A 21,112-nucleotide genomic window follows, 5' to 3' on the forward strand; every position below is an offset into this window, starting at 1 on the left:
GGTGAATGAGACTGCAATGTAATTCCTATGGACAATTATGCATCGTCAGTATACATCAATTTTAAGTGCTTGTTTTTGCCACTGACAGGCTCAGATTGTTGTGACAAGAGTTTGACAGCATTATGGCAAAGACCCTGCAGAGAAGCTAAATGTTTTTCCTTATCTTTCACTTGTTCCGGTCTGTTTTGTGTATTAGTGTCACTCAAGGAGGAGTCTTGTTCTGAAATCTCTAAAGTTGTGACAGAGAGCCTAGCTTCGTTTTATCTGAAATATTTATCATCATGGCAGAATATTAAGCAAATTTAGACATTGTGGGAAAAGCCTGCGAGATTTCAGAGGGAGACTTCTTGAGTGAAACTTGGTTACACAAACAAACAGGTAAGGAAAATGTTTCAGTTTAGCCATGACATTGAAAACCTTTTCGATAACACTAAGCTACCCTTTCTGTACTCCAACACAACAGTCTTCCTGCCACTTCTCTTTCCAACTCTCACTAACCTTTCCACTGTTGTTTTCCCTGCGACAAGTCAACTCTTGCGAGATTTCAGAACACTTCTTGAGTGAGACTTGGTCAAACTAACAAACGCACAACCTGAAGGTGAAGAAAAACATAATTTCAGGCACTTCCAATATCAATCTGAGCCTGTCAGTGGCAAAAACAAGCACTTTCAGTGGACATAAATGGACGTTGCACAATTGCCCCATAGGGATTACATTGTAGCCTGTTTTGCTGCTGCAGTCAAAAATTGCTGGGGTGAAAAATACCAAAGTTTCCCTGTAAGTGCTCAGGGAGGCAACAAGTCACATCCTACAACAGCTAGTTTCCATTAAATAAAACAGGATACATGCAGGCCCAGTCTGAACACTTTAATGTCAACACAGGAGATCAGTAAACTGTAGGTAATACAAGTAGCACATATGGAATCAAACCCAACCAACAGAGAAAAACTTCAGTCCATGACATGAGAGCTTTAAGCAGCTGCGGAAACAGACTTCATTCCCATGCTTCTGGAGTGTATTCGAAAAAAACAAAGCTTTTATATGGCAGGATGTGTTACCCATCGAAGTCTGGTTGGGGACTGATGTGTCTATACTGGTTCAGAAGTCAATTACAGACGTTTCACCTCACTGATGTTGAGCACAGAGTGCTGTCGAGTCAGCAGGAGCAGCATGTGGTTGTAAGAGACTGGAGGCACAGTCAGCATTGGTATTTTAAACTTGAATAATACAAGGTGAGCAGTTTAACAGTCCGTGGACACGCTGGAAATATGGCCTCAGGGACTAGAGAGGATACTGGGTGACAGGAAGCCATTATCACAACCTGGACTCATATTTACAGTTGTTGTATATTGTCTAAAAGTTAATTGAACTCATCTTTAGAAAACTACAGTGATGAAAAATATGCTTGTAAATAGAGTTAATATGATGGACATCAACATGTAATGGCTTTTACAGATCATCAAACCTGAAATAAAAGGTGTTAAAAGTCCTTAGTCCTGATTCCCTGTCCGTGTATTACAAGTATTGTTAAAAACAGGCTCACATGATGGTCTGGCAAATACAATCTGAAGGCAAATGGCTCAATTAGGTTGTCTATTTTTTTCCTAAGGGTTCTCGTTAAGGCCACATGGCTGCTAAAACACTGCCAGAATACCCTGATCAGGAGAGGAACAGCCACACCTACAGCCAGGGGTCACAATGGGTTAGAGGTAATATTTGTTTCCCCTGTTCTCTCAGTAGACTTTGCAGGGAGCTAAATCATCTGGAAAAAAGACGTGGCCTAAATTCCAAATAATTTGCCAAGACCCTGGTACAAATAATCTGCTCAAAGGCTTTAGGAGGGCTGCGTCCAAGAGTTGTGTCCAGCAATGATTGCTCAGTGACCGTACAGCAGCCACATACATACAGCACTACTGCTTCCTGCACAATGCTTTCCAAGGCAGATCACGGTAATAGTACAAAACAATCTGGAAAAATAAAGAGGGATGAAAACGGGGAGGACAAGAAAGCGCTATCACATATTTGATCACTTCCAAGAGCAGTTAACAGACTTTTTTTTTTTAAACTTATTTTTTCTTTTATAAACGAACCGCAAAATCTGGATTGTACACATTGTTTGCTTTCTCCATTTTTAAGATTTAATACTTAACAGAAAGGGGCGGGCGAAAACAAGGTGAAAGTGTTACGACAGGAGGAATGATGACGTGATTAGAATTTAGAAAAGGAAACCGTAAGAACAAGTTGTCAATGGACGGAGAGAGCAAAAGCTTCAATCGACACATAATCCAGACAGAAATAATGGAATGACAGCAGAGAAGAGAAAAGAGAGAGGGACAAAGCAGGGGAAGATGGCGGTGGAGGATGTCGAAGGGGGAATCAGTCTTTCCAGTCTTTCTTGATATTGAGGTTCCACTCCCAGGAGAGATGGTTGTGTTTGTCGTCATCAGTGAACTTGGACTTGATGGTGTAGGTGCCGCGGGCCAGCATCCCTTTGGGTGCCTCCTCCATTGTTGTGAGGAACTCATATGCCTCGTCTGGTCTGGGCCCATAGCTGCCAACCATGTAGTCCGACTTGTCAACTGTATATTACAGACAGAGAGAAAAGGAGTTGAAATGCTGCTCATTCAAACCCTGGTCAGGTCACCAGACTATCGCAGGGCTGACACATAGAGACAGACAACCACTCACACTCACATTCACACCTACTGCAATTTAGAGTCACCAATTAACCTGCATGTCTTTGGACTGTGGGAGGAAGCTGGAGCACCCCGAGAAAACCCACGCTGACATGGGGAGAACATGCAAACTTCACACAGAAGGGCTCCCCCACCCCGGGTTCGAACCAGGTACCCTCTCTTGCTGTGAGGTGACAATGCTAACCACTGCATCACCATACAGGGACAGTTCACCCCAAAATCAGATGAACATATTTTGGCTCTTACTGTAGTGCTAGTTATCAATCTTGATTGTTTTGGTGTGACTGGTCAAGTGTCAGTATCAGCCGTAGAGATGTCTGCCTTCTCTCTTATATAATTGAACTAGATGGCACTCAACTTGTGGTGTTCAAAGCGCTGTATATCTCAATGTCTCTTTCCAGAAATCATGACCAGGGGTCTCATTAGGCCCGTTTCCACTGCAGAAGTTCCTGGTACTATTTGGGGGGCAGGAACTTTACAGGAACGTCCTCTCGCTCGGCCCTCTCAACCGCCATGTCTCCACTGAGAGGGTGGAGTTGGACAAAGGTTCCTGTAAAGTTACCGGGCTCTGGATGTGACGTAATCATTGGGCGACGCAGCTATTTTGTCGCTTTCTTTTGACGTCACATCCCGTTTTGAGTATACCCAATCAGCACCAAGTAAACCCCAAGCCCCACCCAGGAGTTTTTTGGGGCCGTTCTGAGTACCTACTCCGAGGCAGGGACTTGTTTAGCCCCTGTAAAAGTTCCGGAACTCTGTCCTTCGGTGGTGGCTCCTGTGGTGGAGACACGCACCAACGGCCCCGGCCCCGTAAAATTACCCCGAAGTTCCTGCAGTGGAAACGGACCTATTTATAAACACTGTGTATGCACAAAACAAGACCTAACAGAGGCGTACGCCACATCCCACGCAAAAGCTGTGATGTCTAAATACAGACTTGATGGGAGAAACTTTGACCCAGGCTGACCAACGTTTTGGAGAAGGGATATTGGCGACACAGATGGTGAGGTGGAAGCCTGATTGTAGAAATTGTGTACAAGGTTCATTTCTGGCCTTTGTCCATATGTACATTTCTAGTACGGATCCTACGAACTGTTTTATAAAGGAGACCCCTGGTTGCTCAAGATAATCCACAGACCTTGTTGTGATCAGTTTCACGTAGGAACTATTTATTCCTACTGAATTATTCCTGCAAACTGTAGTTGTGTGCAACTGTACATCTACTCATGGACGAGGGGAAAGTGTTTGTGACAGTGCAAGATGTCAACATTCATGGCGTCCTACTTGGGTGAGGTGTAACTTTATCTAGCTCAGTGGTGCTAGGTAAGCATGATGATACAGTTGGTGGATGTAGTTCAGTAGAAAGATAGTTCCTACATGAGACTGCTCACAAGGTCTGTGGATTATCTTGAGTAACCGGGTCATGATTTCTGTAAAGAGACATTGCTGTTGAGTTTTTTAAATGTATCGTTTTGGCCCTTTCAGCACCACAAGCTGAGTGCCATCTTGTTTGTTCCATATATATATATATATATATATATATATATATATATATATATATTTCTGGCTCTCTTCAATGGACAGGCAGTTTTGTGCAGCATTTACAGGGATGCGGCCGCTGCGCTAGACTGTTGTGGTGAAGAGGAAGCTGAGCCAGAAGTTAAAGCTTTTGATTTACTGGTCCCTCTATGTCCCAACCCTCACCTATGGTCATGAGTTCTGGGTACTGATCAAAAGAATGAGATTGTGGATACAAGCGGCCAAAATGAGTTTCCTCTAGAGAATGGCTGGGCTCAGCCTTAGAGACAGAGTGAGGAGCTCAGACATCTGGAGGGAGCTCGGACTAGAGCTGCTACCCCTAAGCATTGAAAGGAGCCAATTGAGGTGGTTCGTGCATCTGATCAGGATGCCTCCTGTTAGAGGTTTTCCCACACATGTCTAACTGGTAGAAGGCCTTTGCTTGACCCAGAACCTGAACCTGAAGCGTTGCTGTGGAGCGGGACATCTAGAGTACTTTGCTCAGCCTGCTACCCCTGCGACCCAGCCCCTGATAAGCAGATGAAAATGGATGGAAATGGAAATGTTTTTCTTCAATAGGAAGACATGAAATGGGGAGAGACAGGGGACAACATGCAGCAAAGGGCCATGGGTTGGACTTGAACCCGAGTTGCTGTGGAGGAGGCACACACTACCAGGTGAGCTTTGGGTGCCTCCAAGAAACAACTCAATAGCTGATATCTCACACTGCAACTAACACCTAAACAATCTAGACTGATAAACAACACTACGGGTAACAGAAATAAAATATATAATTTGATTTAATTTCAAAATCCAGTCTTACCTCTTACTGATGCCCTGTATGTTTGCTGAGTGTACTTCAGGCCTGACACAATTTCCTTGTTGACCTGCAAAAAGCAACATGCATATCATATCCTGCTAAACAGCTCCCATGACAAAAATAGCTCCCTGCAGCTGCAGTAACATCATTGTATCTTTCCAACAGTCTGAGACAACAAAAAGAAAGGATTCCTGGGTGGGACTAACATCTGCCTCCCTCACCTTGAAGTTGATCTTTATTTTGTATTCGACGCCCTCCTTTAGAACAAATGGGTTCTTCTTGAAGCCGTCCAGGTCTCCTAGAAGACAAAACAGCACGGGTGAAAAGAAAATTATTTAAGAGTTAAGACAGTTTGGAGCATGAAAGCATTTTAACACAGTCTTAAATGTATAAAACTAAGGGTTAATAAACACGTGTGGGACTTTATGATTAAGTTTTAACAATGAAAGAGGAATTACAGTTGTATTTTAACACCCTGTAGTAATGATACTGACCACCAGGTGGCACAGTGGACCCAGCTCTCCTGCTCTGTTGTAGCTCAGTGTGACCACCAAGGGAGAGCAGGAGAGCCATCAGGAAATGGCTCGTTAACCCACTTACACAGGAGTCATGTCATTACTACTTAGCGTGCTAATGACGCAGCAGGTAATTTGGTCTACACAAGAATGGGAGTGATTACTGTTCATAATTAATGTTACTATGGGCTAATTCTTTCAGTGTGTCTGCTCTCAGGAAAGACAGCTGTCTAAATGTGGGCTTCTGTTCATTCATGAATGAAAAAAATCTTTCAGATGTCGACTATCAATGATCTGTTTTTACTCTAAAAAGCTTTTAAGTTTGCCTCCATCCCAGCCTCACAGAGAACAAAGTGCCCTGTCTGCTCTACTCACCCGTCAGGTCAAGGATCAGTGGGGCCGGAGCCGCATCACATACCAAAGTCATGCTCATCACCTGGATGTTGGGGGTGTTGGGATCTAAGACAGAAGGAAAGGTCACAGCATCCAAAATTATGATCATGAGTTTATAGCATTCGTGAGAAATGCTGAGAGAATCAAACTGTGAAAAAGTGGAAGTATCTTATCAACCCTGCCTTTGTCATTGTAATGGTTTTGTTTTTAAACATTTAGTGAGTAGGTATGATCTATTTTCACACAAATGGCCAATCACACATCTTACAAGTCATAACTAAACCCCAAAACAATTTTGTCAGCTGAAAACCATGTATATGGGTATTTAGTAGCATTAATCTTGACATTTTGGTGCAAATTAATTGAATTCTACACATTTTGTTGTAAATATGCACAGCGACTGCCCTCTACTGGTTGAAACCCAGGCATGCAATTAAATTTTGCTACATCTGATCCGGTGGCGAGGGAGATTAAGTGGCAGCTTTTTGTCCCTCATAGAAATACATATGTAGACACCACATTGCAGAAATACTTCAACACTGATGCCATATTGAACACGTAAGTAATTCAGTTTATGTAAGTCTAACACACACTCCTCTTTTGAGTGATTAGCAGCAAGTATAGCCTAAATATTCAGATTCTACTTGACTGGAGACAAAACTTTTTTTCTACTCTAAATGGATCATAAACCCATGAAAATAAAAATAACTCTTTGCAATTAGTTGAGAGATATAAACAGCTCCCCTGTTTACACGAAAGTTTTGTTCTCTCCAATATGGCAGCGCCGTTGATGAGCGATCCAGTGGACAATGAGGCATCTATGTTTCTACATCTATGTTTCCCACTCCTCCGCAGCATTAAGGAGTGACTGGGTGTGTCTTAGAGTGGGCTTTTTCAGGAGGGGAGCTAAATGAGAGTGTTTCAGACAGAGGGTGAATACAGGTGTTCCAGCACAGACAGTATGAGGAAAATCAGGACTCAGCGAACCGAACTCAGACCACCTTGGGAGTCAGTCTGGGTTTGGTTCGCTTCAAGTCTGCAGTGCAGTTCACTTAACCTGTGCACTGTGAACACAAAGCGCTCCAGCTTCACTTTGCTCTTTGCCACTGTATTTAGCCCTCTAGATCATGTGGCAAAACCACGCCAGCCTGTAACGCTTGCAAGGACGCAGGACGAGGAGTAGTTTGATCCACGGAAGATACTGCACGTCTCCAGATGTGGAATGTGGAATAGGAATGTTGCAACAGTCTACAGCACAGAAATGCTGATGTTTTCCTCCAATTTAAATTTCATCTAAAGGCGAGGGGCTTCGTCACTGCTCTGCAGTGCTACGTCAAAGTGAAAACAAAACTATGCCAATATATAGTGTGAGAAAGAGGACTGACATCAGAGCTGAAGTTGACCAGAAAGAGACCCAAGTCCTCTTTCAAATTTTTTAGAAGTTATATCTGCATATGTTCTGTAAGAGTCTGAGTGTTACTTCAATCACTAACCTGCTGCAACCTTAACTTCCTTCCCCAGCAGTGCCTCCTTGTACTTGCGCAGGCTCTCATCCTCTGCGTCCAGCTGCTGGATCTCGTCTAAGCTCTTCTGAGCGGGAGGTCTGTAGTTGGGATTGGTATCGTCCTCTTCAGTGTCTACTTCACACACGTTCACCTGCTCTTGTGTGGGTTCCTGCTCTGCCATGGTGTGCTAATCAAAGCAAGAGAGTGATAGCAGAGAGGTTAGAGAACAGGAAAACAACGTAATGATGACAGACAGCAGGAGTCCACACAGCAGACCACTTCCCCTTTTACTCTCTACTTTGCTTTAATGAAATCAGCAGCGCATGGTTAGTAGACATCCCCCGCTGGAAGATTATTACAGATTACTTATCCAGAGGAAAACCTCAGTGAACTTTGACCTGGGGGGCTCTGGCAGTATAGAGAATCAGTTCATGTGGACAGAAACACCATAAATCACTTTGTTCCTCTTACTGTGTGTTTGCAGCTTATTAGGGATGCATTGTTTCATCAGCCCCACATCGCTATCAGCCAATATTCGCCTCGCTGACTGCCACTGGCCTATCTGCAGATAAGATTGCGTTCACTGATGGCAGCAGCTGATGTTCCTCTGTTGTGTCACATCAACTTTGTGCAGGCTAAAAAGCAGGGCTTGAAACTAAAGGTATCACAGGGACAACAGAAAATGTGTGTGGGACAAACCATGGTCTTTCCCAGGACGCTGTTTGATGTAGTTGACTCACTAAAGGTAAATTGTAACGTCCTCATGATGTGTTCAAATGCAGTCTTGTAAAATGTAGTTTTTGGCGAGAAGGGGAATGTTTTCACAGCAATATAAAATAGATAATATAAAATAATATAATATAAAAGTATTTTTCATGTGAAAGAAGGTTATATTAAAGGTTGTTTGATAAATGTGTACTAATTAATTTGTGTTCATTCAAAGGTAGTGTAATGAAGGACTGAATGACTTCAAAACAGCTCAGTTATTTCTTTTTACAGTGTAGATTTCTTTGTTTCCCTGGCAAAAGGGGAATAAATTACAACAAAAACATAATTAACAACAACAAAAGCAAAACATCGGTATCTGCCAAATCAGTATCAGCCTGGGATTCCACAATCAGTGCATCCCTATTTATCCTGGTATTTTCAGTGTGATTTGCTCAAGTTTGTTTCAGTGGAGTGTAATGGAAATACAAAATCATTCTAAATACAGCAACAACAATTCTGTCCAGGCAGAGTGACAAGGTTAAGGATGACAATCCAAAGTCAGACCTTGCTGTGAATAGTTTAGACCACTGACAGCAGGCTCACATGACGACATAAGATTCCTAAGTCAAATAAAGTGCTGACAACCAGCTCACATGGATTACTTTATCATTACTTCTTGGAAAGAGACGCGGCAGTTTTATTGTGTTGTTGTCAGTGTATGTTTAGCCATAATCACACACGTGAGCACACAAAATGTACACAAGCAGAGATGAGTGCCAGGACACGTAACAATCTGGCCCTCTTGGCTCTGGAACCGGTTTCTCCGGGGCTGCAGAGGTGACACACAGCAGAGACTGGTGGTCTTAAAGCTGATGATTATCGGAGCTCCAGGCTTCTCACTCACTTGTCCCTCCTCCTCCACAAACTGCTGTCAGACACCAGAAAAACAGCAGTGCTAAAGTGGCCATCTACACCCAGCTGCACTGTCACACCAGTCACTGCTGATTAGAAGCGAGGACGCTGATCCTGAGCAGTGGAACGGCACAACACAGTGAAATCATCTTCATTTTTGTGAGAACATAGAGGTGCTACAGAACCCATAAAATGCTCATAAAATGCAGCGGAGAAAAAAATTATCAATTAAACACATCTGGCGCACATATGCTGGGCACAGCTATACAGCGCTGATCAACATGTGCGAAAGCCGAGAGACAGCTGGATGATGGTGCTCTCACAGCACTTGTTCTGTGTGGTATGTTCTTCTTGCAGTCCTCAGAGAACTGAGGACACACACACAGCGGTCTAAAGGTGTGTGAGCTGTTTTCATAGCTGCTTACAAAATGCAATGTGGTTGTAGTTTTCACTTCCTGATTTGGGCAAAAATCAACACAGCCATAAATATGTAATTAGGAGGACTCATCCTTGAGTCAAGCAACTAGCTGTGGTGTCAGTCACATTAAGGTCACTTATTATTCTGTACAGTATACTTTTCATGGCACATGATAACATTCCTCTAAGTCAACAGGCAACTACGCCCACAAACTTCTCATCCTGAACGTTTTTGACATTTACATGTTGAAAGAACCCAACTTCCTGTTTGACTGAGGTCAACGAAGCAGCAGGAACCCAAGCTACTGTGGTGGAGGATTTGTCACTCTGAAAAAAATCAGTCTGTATCCTAAAGTTGTGTTAAAGGGCTTAAACAGACCCAAGAAGATAAATACTAAGATGTCAATGATGTGAACAAATCTGTGTACAGAACAACCAGATGCCCTAAAGTGAAAGAGGAAGACATAAGCTGATAAACAAACTGCTTCTCCATTTACGTCTAATCAAATTAAACTACTTCTTCTTAGTGTAAATAATCCTTAAACGTGTGCTGGCTCACTTTCAATTACTGTTGCAAAGTAAGTCTTATCGTGTGAGTAAAAGGTCATAAATCACTACAGGCGAGCCAACAAATCAGACAAATGCAAACACAGGCACCACATGCTGAACACAGGTGGATCCTCTCTGTACAAGTAACACCCCAACACACTATAATCAGAAGAACACCACTAAATCACACACCCGCAAACAGACATGTAACAATAAAAGAAACTGGTTTGTCTGCCCACCAATCGAACGCCCTTCTCTGTTCTATTGTGTCTGACATATACAGCTGGGTGTTAGCCAAGCAGGAACTGACAACACAGCATCGTTTTTCCAAATGGGGCCTCTGTGCCCTCATAAAAGCACAAATTCCTTTTCTGCCAATCGTCAGTCAGCTGTGCGTGAGTGTTCCTGGTCATATGGAATGAATGAGAGGTTCCTTGTTGTAAAGAGAGAGGCAGGAAAGTAAGAACAGATAACATAGCGATGCCGTCATATCAAGGAACAGGTTGTTTTTCTCACTTCCTCTACTCTCCTGCAGTACGCTGCACTGTGACTGCACATACCAAGCTGTCACACAGGAGGAAGTGCTGGGGCTTATTAGACATACGTTAAGTAGAGACTAGAGAGCTGCACTATACAGACTTGTAGAGTCCACAGAGACATTCAAGAGGCTTCTGTTATATTGAAAAGCTATCCAGGGCAAAGCTGCAGGACATAAAAGGGAAACTCCACATGTCGCAGTCTGATTGTTCTAAACAGTCCACTGTGAGACTGAAAATGTTACAGGTAAAATGCTAAATTGTTGGCTGCCTAATATCAGGAAAGAACTGCCTCCGCTCTAACAGATTTCTGTGGGGAGGAGGGTTCAATTCTCCCTAACCTATCACTACAGACCGACATAACTGTCTGAGTCCAACATCACTTTAAGTCAACACCCATGCCATCATACTGGTTTTTCCAGGGTTTTAAGAGAGGAGCGGAGCAAAGCACAACAAACTACGATGTAGGGCAATGTTGAAGAAGACAAGTCTATTTGGAACAGCCTCTAAAGCAGTGTCTATCTTGGCTAGCAGTCACCATGGTTATTAATCCTCACTGGTTCTGGTGCACAGCTTGACAACAGCTAACAATGGTGTTAGTCACTGAATCGATTGCTTTTTAATCAAGAAATAACTGTTTCAAGTCATAATGCCAGACCAATCAGTAACTCTGTGGAGTGGGCAGATTCAGCTTCTTATCTATGAATATTTGGTCATTTCTAAGTAGTCTATGATGGTAAAGTGAAATTTTTCGTGTTTTGGGCAGTTGGTCTTGAGCTCTGAGAAACTGTGATGAACATCAGTTAATCAAGAAAAATAACCATCAGATTAATCACTAATGAAAATAATCATAAGCTGCAGCACAGCTGAATAAGTCTTTTTTTTCTAACTTTGAAAATGCACACTGAGGATCACATCAGTCTGAGCAACTAACACCTCAACTCTTCTTCAACATAACACTCTTTTAGTGTTGTCATGATACCAAAATCTTTGTTTCGGTACCAATACCAATATGAATTTCGATACTTTGATACTCTTCGGTACCGTTACACCCTTACTATAGTAAGGGTGCTTTCATCAAAAAAATCATGGTTCGGTCAGTACCTCGGTACGGACGTCACGGTTTGGTAACTCAAATGTCCCACCAAGTTTGTGTTGTCTCCCTTTGCGAGGCAGACTTTCTCGTCTTTTTTCACATGCGCCAGCTGCGAATGTTGATACAGGTGTTGTCATACACACCACTTGTGCAATCTGTGCTCCAATAGGAACAAGAAAGGCGTTTGTGTGCATAATTGAGTAAAATAAATTAACTAAATTAATGAATTGAATCAATTTCAAAGTACCGGTATTTTCCAAATGCAGTATAGTACCGTTTGGAATACTCTAGTACCGCGGTACTATTTTAGTACCGGTATACCGCGCAACACTACACTCTTTATTCCTAAACCTTTTTTAGTCATCTTGCTTTCATCAAGTCTCTGATAAGAATCACTCTTCCTCTCACGGTGTGTTGAGGAGGGGTTATGCGGCATATATAAACAATCATTTTGCCAACTTTAGACTTCATTCAGGTTCCCTACAATGTCAGATATGTTAAATTTAAGATTTTTTTAAAATGTGAAATGTGGTTTTCAGCAGGTTTCAATGTAAGACAATTTTTATAATAACTAAAATTCAAGACAAAAAAACTGAGGTTTTATGAGCTGGGGATGGGGACAGATTTGCCATGTTTGTTGTAACATAAAACATGACTTTTCTGGGAGATACACATTGTTTCATAGCAGGTTTTCTTGGCAATTATGTGTTTCTTACTCTGCACTGATTCACACTGGAACAAGTTTGAATTTTTTTTTTTTTGCACAAAATACACAGAGGCTCGTATGCACTGCCTTGAGTCGGTTCAAGCCATACAGTGAAAACTTGGTTGAATAGAAAGTTTCCACTGAATTTGCATACAGTGACAGTAAGATAGCAGATGGTGGATCCTCTAATCTGAGCCTCAAAGCTGTAAATAAAAAGTGAGTGTTACTGTTCAGCTATCCTGAATAATGGGAGGTTAATGCAAAAGGCTTTTGATAAATTATAAAAAAAGATGTTATTATTTGCATTTTACAATGAAAAGAAGATACATAAAAATCCTACTTCCTTGTCTTAGCACATTTAAGACTTTTAAAAGATTGATTTAAGACATCTTAATTCCAATTAAGGCCTTTTTTTAAATTAATGAATTCAATGCCTTTTAAGACTTGTTAAGGATCCTTGGGAACCCTGGTATTTTATGATGGCAAAGTTCTTGTACAGCTACTAATGTTTAGACAGCATTTGAGAATTTGTGTGCTTTTTTGCATATAGTTTTTTGCAGAGAAAAAAAATGTAATAAAATATTTTGAGGACAAAGTGGGTAATAGTGATACTGGAGAATCAGAAATATGAGGACCAACATAAATGCAGAAGTTGCAAAACGACAGCACATTTTATGAGGTAATTTAAATGGAAGTTAAAGAGTTACACTGTGTTGACTCATGCTGCATAATGATGCTTTTTACAGTGGAGCTACAGTATAGCATTGCTTAGTGTGCATGACCCCGTGCAGCTTCCCTGCAGAATTTCACTGTCAACATTGGTTACCAACATAAGCGCTAGCAAATTAAGAAGAATTTGATTTTAAGAATATTATGCAATGTCTGCACACAGCCACATCAGTCAGAAATGCTATCTTGAGTATGAAATTGTTGGATGGGCAAATTAAAGGCCCATGCATGCACTGTGTAAAACGGATTAGTTTAAACAATATTGACATCACCACCCTCATAATGATGCACATTCTTTCTGGTTGATTCTTCTTAAACAATGCATGCTGTGGCAAACTGGCTACATACTAATCCAAGAGGAAAAGGCCCTGTCATTGTTCAGCCTGCTGGGAGACAACACACAGGTCATGAGATCATGCAAACAAACACTGGACGTGGCGTTGAACCTCTCCACCTCAGTGTCCTAACCTTCACCTGCACAGTTCTGCATGCAGCTCTCTCCTATAGGAGGGTAATCTGTTAACTTGACAGGGCCAAGCAGAGAAGTTTTATAAACACTTCAGACTTGGCAGAGGCTTAGGCCTGTTCCTTAGCAACACCACTGAGCAGTGAGATTATAGAAAGTGGGATTAACGCTAACGAGGCATTCAGGGACAGGAGTAGAATGTGTTTGGAGGTGTCAGCGGTGCCGCATCAATAAGATTCTTTTTGACAGGAGTCATTACTGTCATCAAATGTTACTGAAGATAATTGATGGAGGGATTGCTCAGGGAATCCCTGTGGGATGATTCAGGCTTTCAGAGGTGTGTGTGTGTGTGTGTGTGTGTGTGTGTATGTGTGTGTGTGTGTGTAGGGGCGTGACTGTCCTCTAAGGGACCATCCATCTGCATCAGTGTAGAAGTGGGTTATACAGTGGCCACTTGTATATCAAGTAGTCACTACGGGTTAACGTTGTATTCATGAGGAACTATTTTTCTTGCATGCCTTCATGGTGGATGGAGAATCCAAAAAAGAAAAACCTTTTCTGTGAATTGAAATAAACGGGGATCATGTTTAACAACAGCTAAACTATGTCAGAACAACCTATCACAAACTCTCACACAACTCATGCAGTACAATCCAGGTCTCATTTATCCAGCCGTATGCTCAGAATTCCTAAACATATGCATTTATGCTAAAACGTTAAAACAGAAAACACTTCTGCCTATGAGGACTGAGTGTGCCTGGGCACGCGCGTGCGTATGAGCTCCACTTCAGTAGTTCAAACTCATGCATTTGCCCAGGCACGCTTTTCAGCCGTGCATGAGACTGTCTGTAATGTTTTAAATCTGAATGTTTTTGCAAAAATGCATGTGTTTGGGAAATACTGAGCCAACGACTGGATAAATGCGACTTGGATTATACTGCACAAGCTGTTTGAGAGTTTGTAAACATATATTTGAATAGTTTTGGTGTTGTTGTGAAACACAGACCCTGTTTGCTTCAATTCATGAAGAATGAATTCCTTCATGAATTCAGTGCAACACAGGGTGACTAAATGATATACAAAAGGTCATTTTGCAGGTGAAGTATTCCTTTAACTGATGAAATATTCTGACTCCTATACATAGACTTTTCCAACTAAGCGAAATGAAAATACTGAATATTAGTGTACTGTTAGTTAACTAGTTGGTCATCTTTAGCTGACTCAGTTCCTTCAATTCCTTTTAATTGTCATTATAAATAAATACAACAAAATTTAAGGCACAAAATAAAACCGGCTCATTATAAAATAACATATGCACATTTACGCACACACACGCAGTGCCAACATAAAATAAGTTAAAAAATTTTGCACATAAATAAAGTAAATGAATAAAGTTACTGCAAATGATGTAAGTATAAATATCGAATAATACTGGCTGTGTGATTTCAGTGCAGCGTTTAATGTAGTAACGGCTTTGGGGTTAAAACTAATCAACATTCTGCTGTTGCATGTTTGAATTGTCCGATAACGTCTGCCTGAGGGCAGAAGGTCAAACAGATGGTGGGCAGGATGAGATGAGTCCTTCGGGATGTTTGTTGTTTTCTGGAGGCAGTGTTCTTTAGACAAATCAGCTCTAAGTCATCAGTCATCTGTGATCAATGACGCATCTCTGGCATCACATCTGATCTTCAACAAGTGCGAGATGTAAGAGATCTTCAGCTAACTACACTGATTAACAAAATACTGGAGAAATAATTTCACAAAAGAGTAACTACTTTTTTGACTGACAATCATCCACAAAGTCATCATTTCACTCCATTGTCATTGTATGACTATTGTTTGATGTAATCTTATGGGCTCTCTCTGATGCTATTGATCATACAGTGAATGTTCCTGGTCAGGCTCTTCACAGGGAGGAACACATGGAGGACTAACAGTGTGGCAAAGGTGATAACGCAGCAGGCATACGGCAGCCAGACATCAGAAAAACATGAAACCTAATAGGAACTTTGTAGTTGGTGCACCTTGATTGATAATTTGAGAAGTACAAGTCTAACAGCTGATGATTAATACTCTGATTTACTGCACACTTTTACCTGAAAGATAGCAACATATGAAAATTGATTTACTAAAAGTAGCCTTATTGAGAACTGGCAGGCTTTGTGAAGTGACATTTAGATTGTGCTTCACCTCCCTACTGATGATGTCAGTCACAGATCTATGGCTGCTTTGATCTCTGGCCTCTGTCAGTCTCTTTCATGCAACACTCAGTCTGCCAGAGACCTTTGCATTCGTCCCTTTTATCCACACGGCTTCTCCACACTTCAATGTACCCTTATCACGAAGCTTTGATAAAAGCTGATCAACTAAAGGTGAAACACTCACTCACACTCTGTTTTTCTTCAAAGAATAATTGATTCAAATCAACTGATCCTCCTCAAGTTGCTGTGAAGAGTGGATTCTGCAACAGTTATGCAACTGGAGCTGTTGAAATCGGTACATCCCTTCAGCAAATGCATCAGCTCATATGTAGAGATATTCTGTTTTTTTTCCTTCCAGATACTGATTCCTATCCCTAAACCTGCATACTGGCTGATACCAAGTAATTATCTGATATCACTAAGCTGAGCTTTTTTTGTACTTCTAACCCTGTACAAATGTGAAAAGATTGCAGTCATTGTTGCTGAAGTTAAACCCTTTGTAAAACATGAACAACTGCATACATGATGTGTCCTTTAATGGCTTATAAGATCGCTGGTGTTGATATAGGCAACACTAGTGCCACTCCTTGAAACTAAAGCCATGTACACTGCACACACTGCCTTGTCACTAGTGGAATCAATCATCTGTCACTGCGTGCTACTTTGAATTCATGAGGAAAACTATTTTTCTCGCATGCCTCTTCGGTGAACGGAGAATCCAAAAAAGGGAACCTGTTTTTTATGAATGGAAATAAATGGGGATCACATTTAACAACAGCTAAACTACATCAAAACAACCTTTGCGGTGTAAAAGACTGACAAAAGACTGACATTTTGCTAACAGCCAACGTGACACCGGAACTCAATTCTTCTCTGCCTCGTTAAAACAGCAGTTGCCACTAGTTGCACAGCTCAACTCACTGTGTAGGCGAATGCTTCAGAGGGTCAAAGAAGAATCGATTTCACCCGTTTTATCCTGGTGTGAAACCAGTTCATTAATAAATTACGTACTGTCAGTGCTGTGCATCTACTCACGTACTCACTGGTACCTGATTCAGTATTTTAGGCAGTATCTGAGGCATTCCTGATATTGCTAACGGTATCGGAACAACTCTACTCAAATGTAATTCGTGAAATAAAATATTTTTCATGCACACAATTTAATAGAATTGGATGTATATCAACCTATAGTCCTTTAAAATCAATTTCAGTTGAAAAAACAGCACTGGTAGCTTTTAAAAAATGTTTCCGCACCATCACATTAGTTTTGTTTTAGGTTTAAAGAGACAAAGTAAATAACACATCAGCTGCAAATAGTGGAGCTGTGATTAGGTTTGCAACTGCATGTGAATTTCAAGGTATAATTGTCTCAGAAATATGAAGATATACTGTACTACACAATTATTATCAGTGACAATGACCCTTAAAGAAACATCAAACCCTTTATTATAATTGAAACTTGAAACCATGTTTTTAAAAATGAAGTATGTGTAAAAAGTATGATTGGAAGTCGAGGAGGAAATGTACACCGTATGATAACTGTCAATGGTCATACCATGGTATACCGCTGCAACCCTTGTTGCGATAGCACATGATGTAATCGGCAGATATTGTATATCTGGACACCATTAAGCATTTATACTACTAGTTGCTGGCTACATAGCAGCAGTAGCGTTTCTGGTTCAAGACAGGGTGGCTTGCATGTCAGCCTAGCATCTGGCCTTTTTTGTCTGCCAAGAAATGACTGCAAACTTCCTTTTTCAGGCGAGATGATTCATATCCTTTTGAGCGCCTTAACCACAGAGTGTGAGTCTGAAGCGTGGCTCATCTTCTTAACGTTCCACCTGTGAAGCTAAACTCAACCTAATCATTTTTAAAAGATGTTGTAATGATATTAATGCAAAAAGGGCACGGGATAGGTGATAATATGCCAGTAGATAAATCAAGCTGGGTGCTAACAAGTTGAGGATGAAGTGCAACTCATACCGAAGTTTTGAGGAAGTGTTGCACACTGGCAGAGCTGATGCAACGCAGAGAAACTAAACTTCGATAGAAGAAGAGAAGGGGTAAGAATAAAACTGGTGAAAATTAGAGAAGCAACAGGCTGGAAAATTTATGAGCTTGTGGCTATTAATAAAGTGAAAAGATATCAGCCCAAGAGCCTTCTAACAACCAAGATAAGGTTTGCAGGATGTCTATCACAGAAACCTCTTTATCAGTAAGGAAGACTAATCTGATGACAAAGAAAATGAGCCACAGAGAGAGGTGGCTGTGAGAGAAAGAGAAACAAAACATGACTCTATCCCAGGAAGAACCAGAACAAATAGGAAGCTTTAAAAATAGCTGGTGAGAAATCCCTGCGTGCAGCAGCAGGAAGCTGCCAGTGAATGGGATAGCCAAGGTGCCAGCTGAAAGGTCAGGGCTTATTCCCAGATTCGGGTCTGCCTCTCTGGGCAACTTCACAATGCAGAATTACAGTTGCATGATCCTTCAAGGGTGGCAACAACCTGATATTGCAGGGGGTACAAGCATGCAAGCTTCTTCTAGAACTGAAGCCCACTATTTCTGAGAGGATGTGCTCCTGAGGCTGAAGGAGGCGCACACAATGTGAGAGAGAGAGGCTGATTATTATGAGCTCACACTGGTCTGTGTGTGCGGGGGGGAGCTGGCTTATATCCCTACACCTATTCCCCGGTGACACTAAGCTAAAACAGAAGAGGCCACTAACATGATTCGTCATAGTTGGCTCAGAGAGTTCACTAACATTGCACAATGAGGAGAAAAACATGCATTTGGAAAAGACTTAAGTGTACCGGCGCCCCAAATACTTGAAAATAAAGAGACAAAGCAAAGCAATTGTAGCATTACTGAAGCTGTAACAAGCAGATATGGAGAGTTTTGATGTTTCTGCACCCTAGACAGGATGTACACCACTTAACTTTCTAAAAATGAGCTAATATGGGAAACATTTTATGGTTCAGGCCCGCAGCTGTGACCCTTGTACTCATTACTCGGAGCTGCTTGAACATATAGGAAGCTTATACTTATGTCAGAGAAATACCTACAGTGAAAATGCCTCATGCTGATTCATATATAGCTAATTCTTCCTCCTTGGGCCTACTCAAGATCAACCAGGTCAAACCAGAAAAACAATAACCGCAAAATGAGACATCCGGTCCCCACTGCAAGGCTGCAAATTCTCAGGTTGAGATGAGGGAAATGAAAAAGCCGTGACAGAAATGTGTCATCTCAAAGTTATCCAAGTCCTACAAAGAGGAAAAAAATCCCTCAAGGCCATTTTGTTTATCACCCACATGAGAAGAAAAGGGAGGATTCTCAGTCTGCATGGTCTCTTTGAGAAATCACGTATCAGCCATTCAGCTGAGCACACAGCTTAACTTACACACAAAAGTACATTAAGGGGACTGTCACTTGAGGCACATTTGATCCTAGCAGGTGTAATCTATGTGCACTTGACTATGGAAGCCTTTGAAACGCCAAAATGGTGGCTGGATTAAGGTGTGTGCCCTCAAGGCCAATTCAAATTAAAAGAAGTTAGTTTCAGGAAGTGGCAGAAAACTATCCTCATGTGCCTCATGACAAGCGAGTCATTTTAAAGTAGACTAAATTATTCTCCCCAGTCAACTTCTCATCCACCAGTCAATGCATCCATTCATTGTGTGAATTACTGTTAACACATAAATGCAGTGGATAATTGTTACCTAACGGCCAACACAGGCAGCTCAGGTCAGGCTCAACACCCGGAAATGAACAACTATGCCTGCTCCTACACTCCTCACTACCGCCAAACAACTTTTAATGGCTTAGCAATTAATCAAACGATTGAGAGTTTACTAAACCAGTACTACGACGATAATACGATATATGTATTAATTAAAAAGGCACAGCCCTGAGTGCAGGAAGTTGTCTTTGGTAAACAAATTTCCCCTTTCACAAACTCACGCTCACGGGTAACCGTTAACTTGCTAACACTTCCTTTTTAAGTGCCCAAAAACTTACTAACTCCGCCAAAGCACCTCAGAAGTGAACGTTTACCGGTTTAACGGGTTATTAGAGGAGTTTATCGAGTGTTTGGTCAACTCTTACCGTTATACCGCCGGTAGGCTGGGACAGTCTCCTGTGAATGGTGCTGAGAGAGAGTGAAGTGAAGCGGCGGAGGAAAATCTGAGCCAACGGTCGCTAACCGGTGTGATGACTTCCGGTACGGCCCCTTCAAAATAAAAGCAGTGATTAAAGTCAATCCACTCAAAATGACGTGTTTGAATCATAGACTTGACATTTAGCACACTGGCATTTACTTACGTGCGTTTACTTCAGTACAGTTGTGTAATTCTTTACTTGATTATTTCAATGTCGTGCTATGTTTATTTTATTTGATAGTTCTACATTTCAGGGAGAAATATTGTCATTTTACGGCACTATATTTATGTACATTTTTAATCTATTTATGGTTACTTTGGGGACTTTACAGATCAAAATTTTAAACACAAAACAATCTCATAAAAGCTTATTATTATTATCATTAAGATTAGCTACAGGCAAGGGCGGATCATGAAACTATGGGCCCCTGGGTACAGATATGGTCATTTTGTGTCGCTTTAAGATCATTTTGTGTCTTCTTGAGATTGTTTTCTGTCTGTGGTCGTTTTGTGCTGCTTTAAGGTCATTTCGTGTCTTCTTGAGGTTGTTTCATGTCTCTCTGAAGTTGTTTTGTGTTGCTTAAAGATCATTTTGTGTCTTTTTTAGTGGTTTTGTGTGTCTTTATATTTCTTTGCCCCTTTTGTGGTAAATTTGTGTCTCCTAGCTGTTCCCATGCATGTCTTTTCTGGGGTGTAAAAGGCTCGACCACCTCTCCTACAGAGGAGTCAGAAGCCCATAGTTTGTGGTGGGCTTTGTCAGGATTTGTTTTTCTGTTTTGTGTCTTAGTGGTAATTTTGTGTCCCTTGTAAATATACTGTCTCTTTGAGGTCATTTTGTGTCTTTTGTGGGTTTTTTTGTGTCTCTTTGTATTCATTTTGGGTCTTAATTGGTCATTTTGTGTCTCTTCATGGTTGTTTGCCCCTTAAATTTGTGCCTCTTGGCTGTTCCCTTGCATCTCTTTCTGAGGTGTAAGGTACTTATGATAAGCCCCAGTGCATGCTATTATGACCGGCCCTAATGCACACTAGTTAATAGTTAAAAGGCACACACACCACTGACAAGTGTCAGTAAGCTTTGATACTTTTTTCCTCCTGTTCATTTCTCTCTTTGCTCCTTTTATGGTAAATTTTTGTCTGTTGGCTGTTCCCTTGCATCTCTTGTTCTGTGGCAAGCTCACTGCCTGC

At 41.4% G+C, this 21,112-nt stretch overlaps 1 protein-coding gene across 1 annotated transcript; it reads right to left on the reverse strand.

Moving 5' to 3' along the window:
* Positions 1-852: 852 nt before the first annotated feature.
* Positions 853-19,998, reverse strand: arhgdia (Rho GDP dissociation inhibitor (GDI) alpha). Its single transcript, XM_033644944.2, has 6 exons — positions 19,875-19,998; positions 7,436-7,634; positions 5,925-6,008; positions 5,256-5,332; positions 5,038-5,101; positions 853-2,579 (listed from the first exon to the last, which is right to left on the reverse strand). The coding sequence occupies exons 2-6, from the start codon at positions 7,626-7,628 to the stop codon at positions 2,377-2,379; spliced, it is 621 nt and encodes a 206-aa protein (XP_033500835.2). The 5' UTR covers positions 7,629-7,634; positions 19,875-19,998; the 3' UTR covers positions 853-2,376.
* Between the last annotated feature and the right edge of the window lie 1,114 nt (positions 19,999-21,112).

The sequence above is a fragment of the Epinephelus lanceolatus genome, chromosome 18 (genome assembly GCF_041903045.1).
Source record: "Epinephelus lanceolatus isolate andai-2023 chromosome 18, ASM4190304v1, whole genome shotgun sequence".
Taxonomy (NCBI): Eukaryota; Metazoa; Chordata; class Actinopteri; order Perciformes; family Serranidae; genus Epinephelus; species Epinephelus lanceolatus.

What these genes read in the sequence shown, in the direction of transcription:
- arhgdia (XM_033644944.2), bottom strand. Translation starts at nt 7,628, where the DNA reads ATGGCAGAGCAGGAACCCACACAAGAGCAGGTGAACGTGTGTGAAGTA. An exon ending in GGAAGTTAAGGTTGCAGCAG is followed by an intron (nt 6,009 to 7,435) that starts GTTAGTGATTGA and finishes CTTCTGTCTTAG; the next exon opens with ATCCCAACACCCCCAACATC. An exon ending in AAATAAAGATCAACTTCAAG is followed by an intron (nt 5,102 to 5,255) that starts GTGAGGGAGGCA and finishes TGCTTTTTGCAG; the next exon opens with GTCAACAAGGAAATTGTGTC.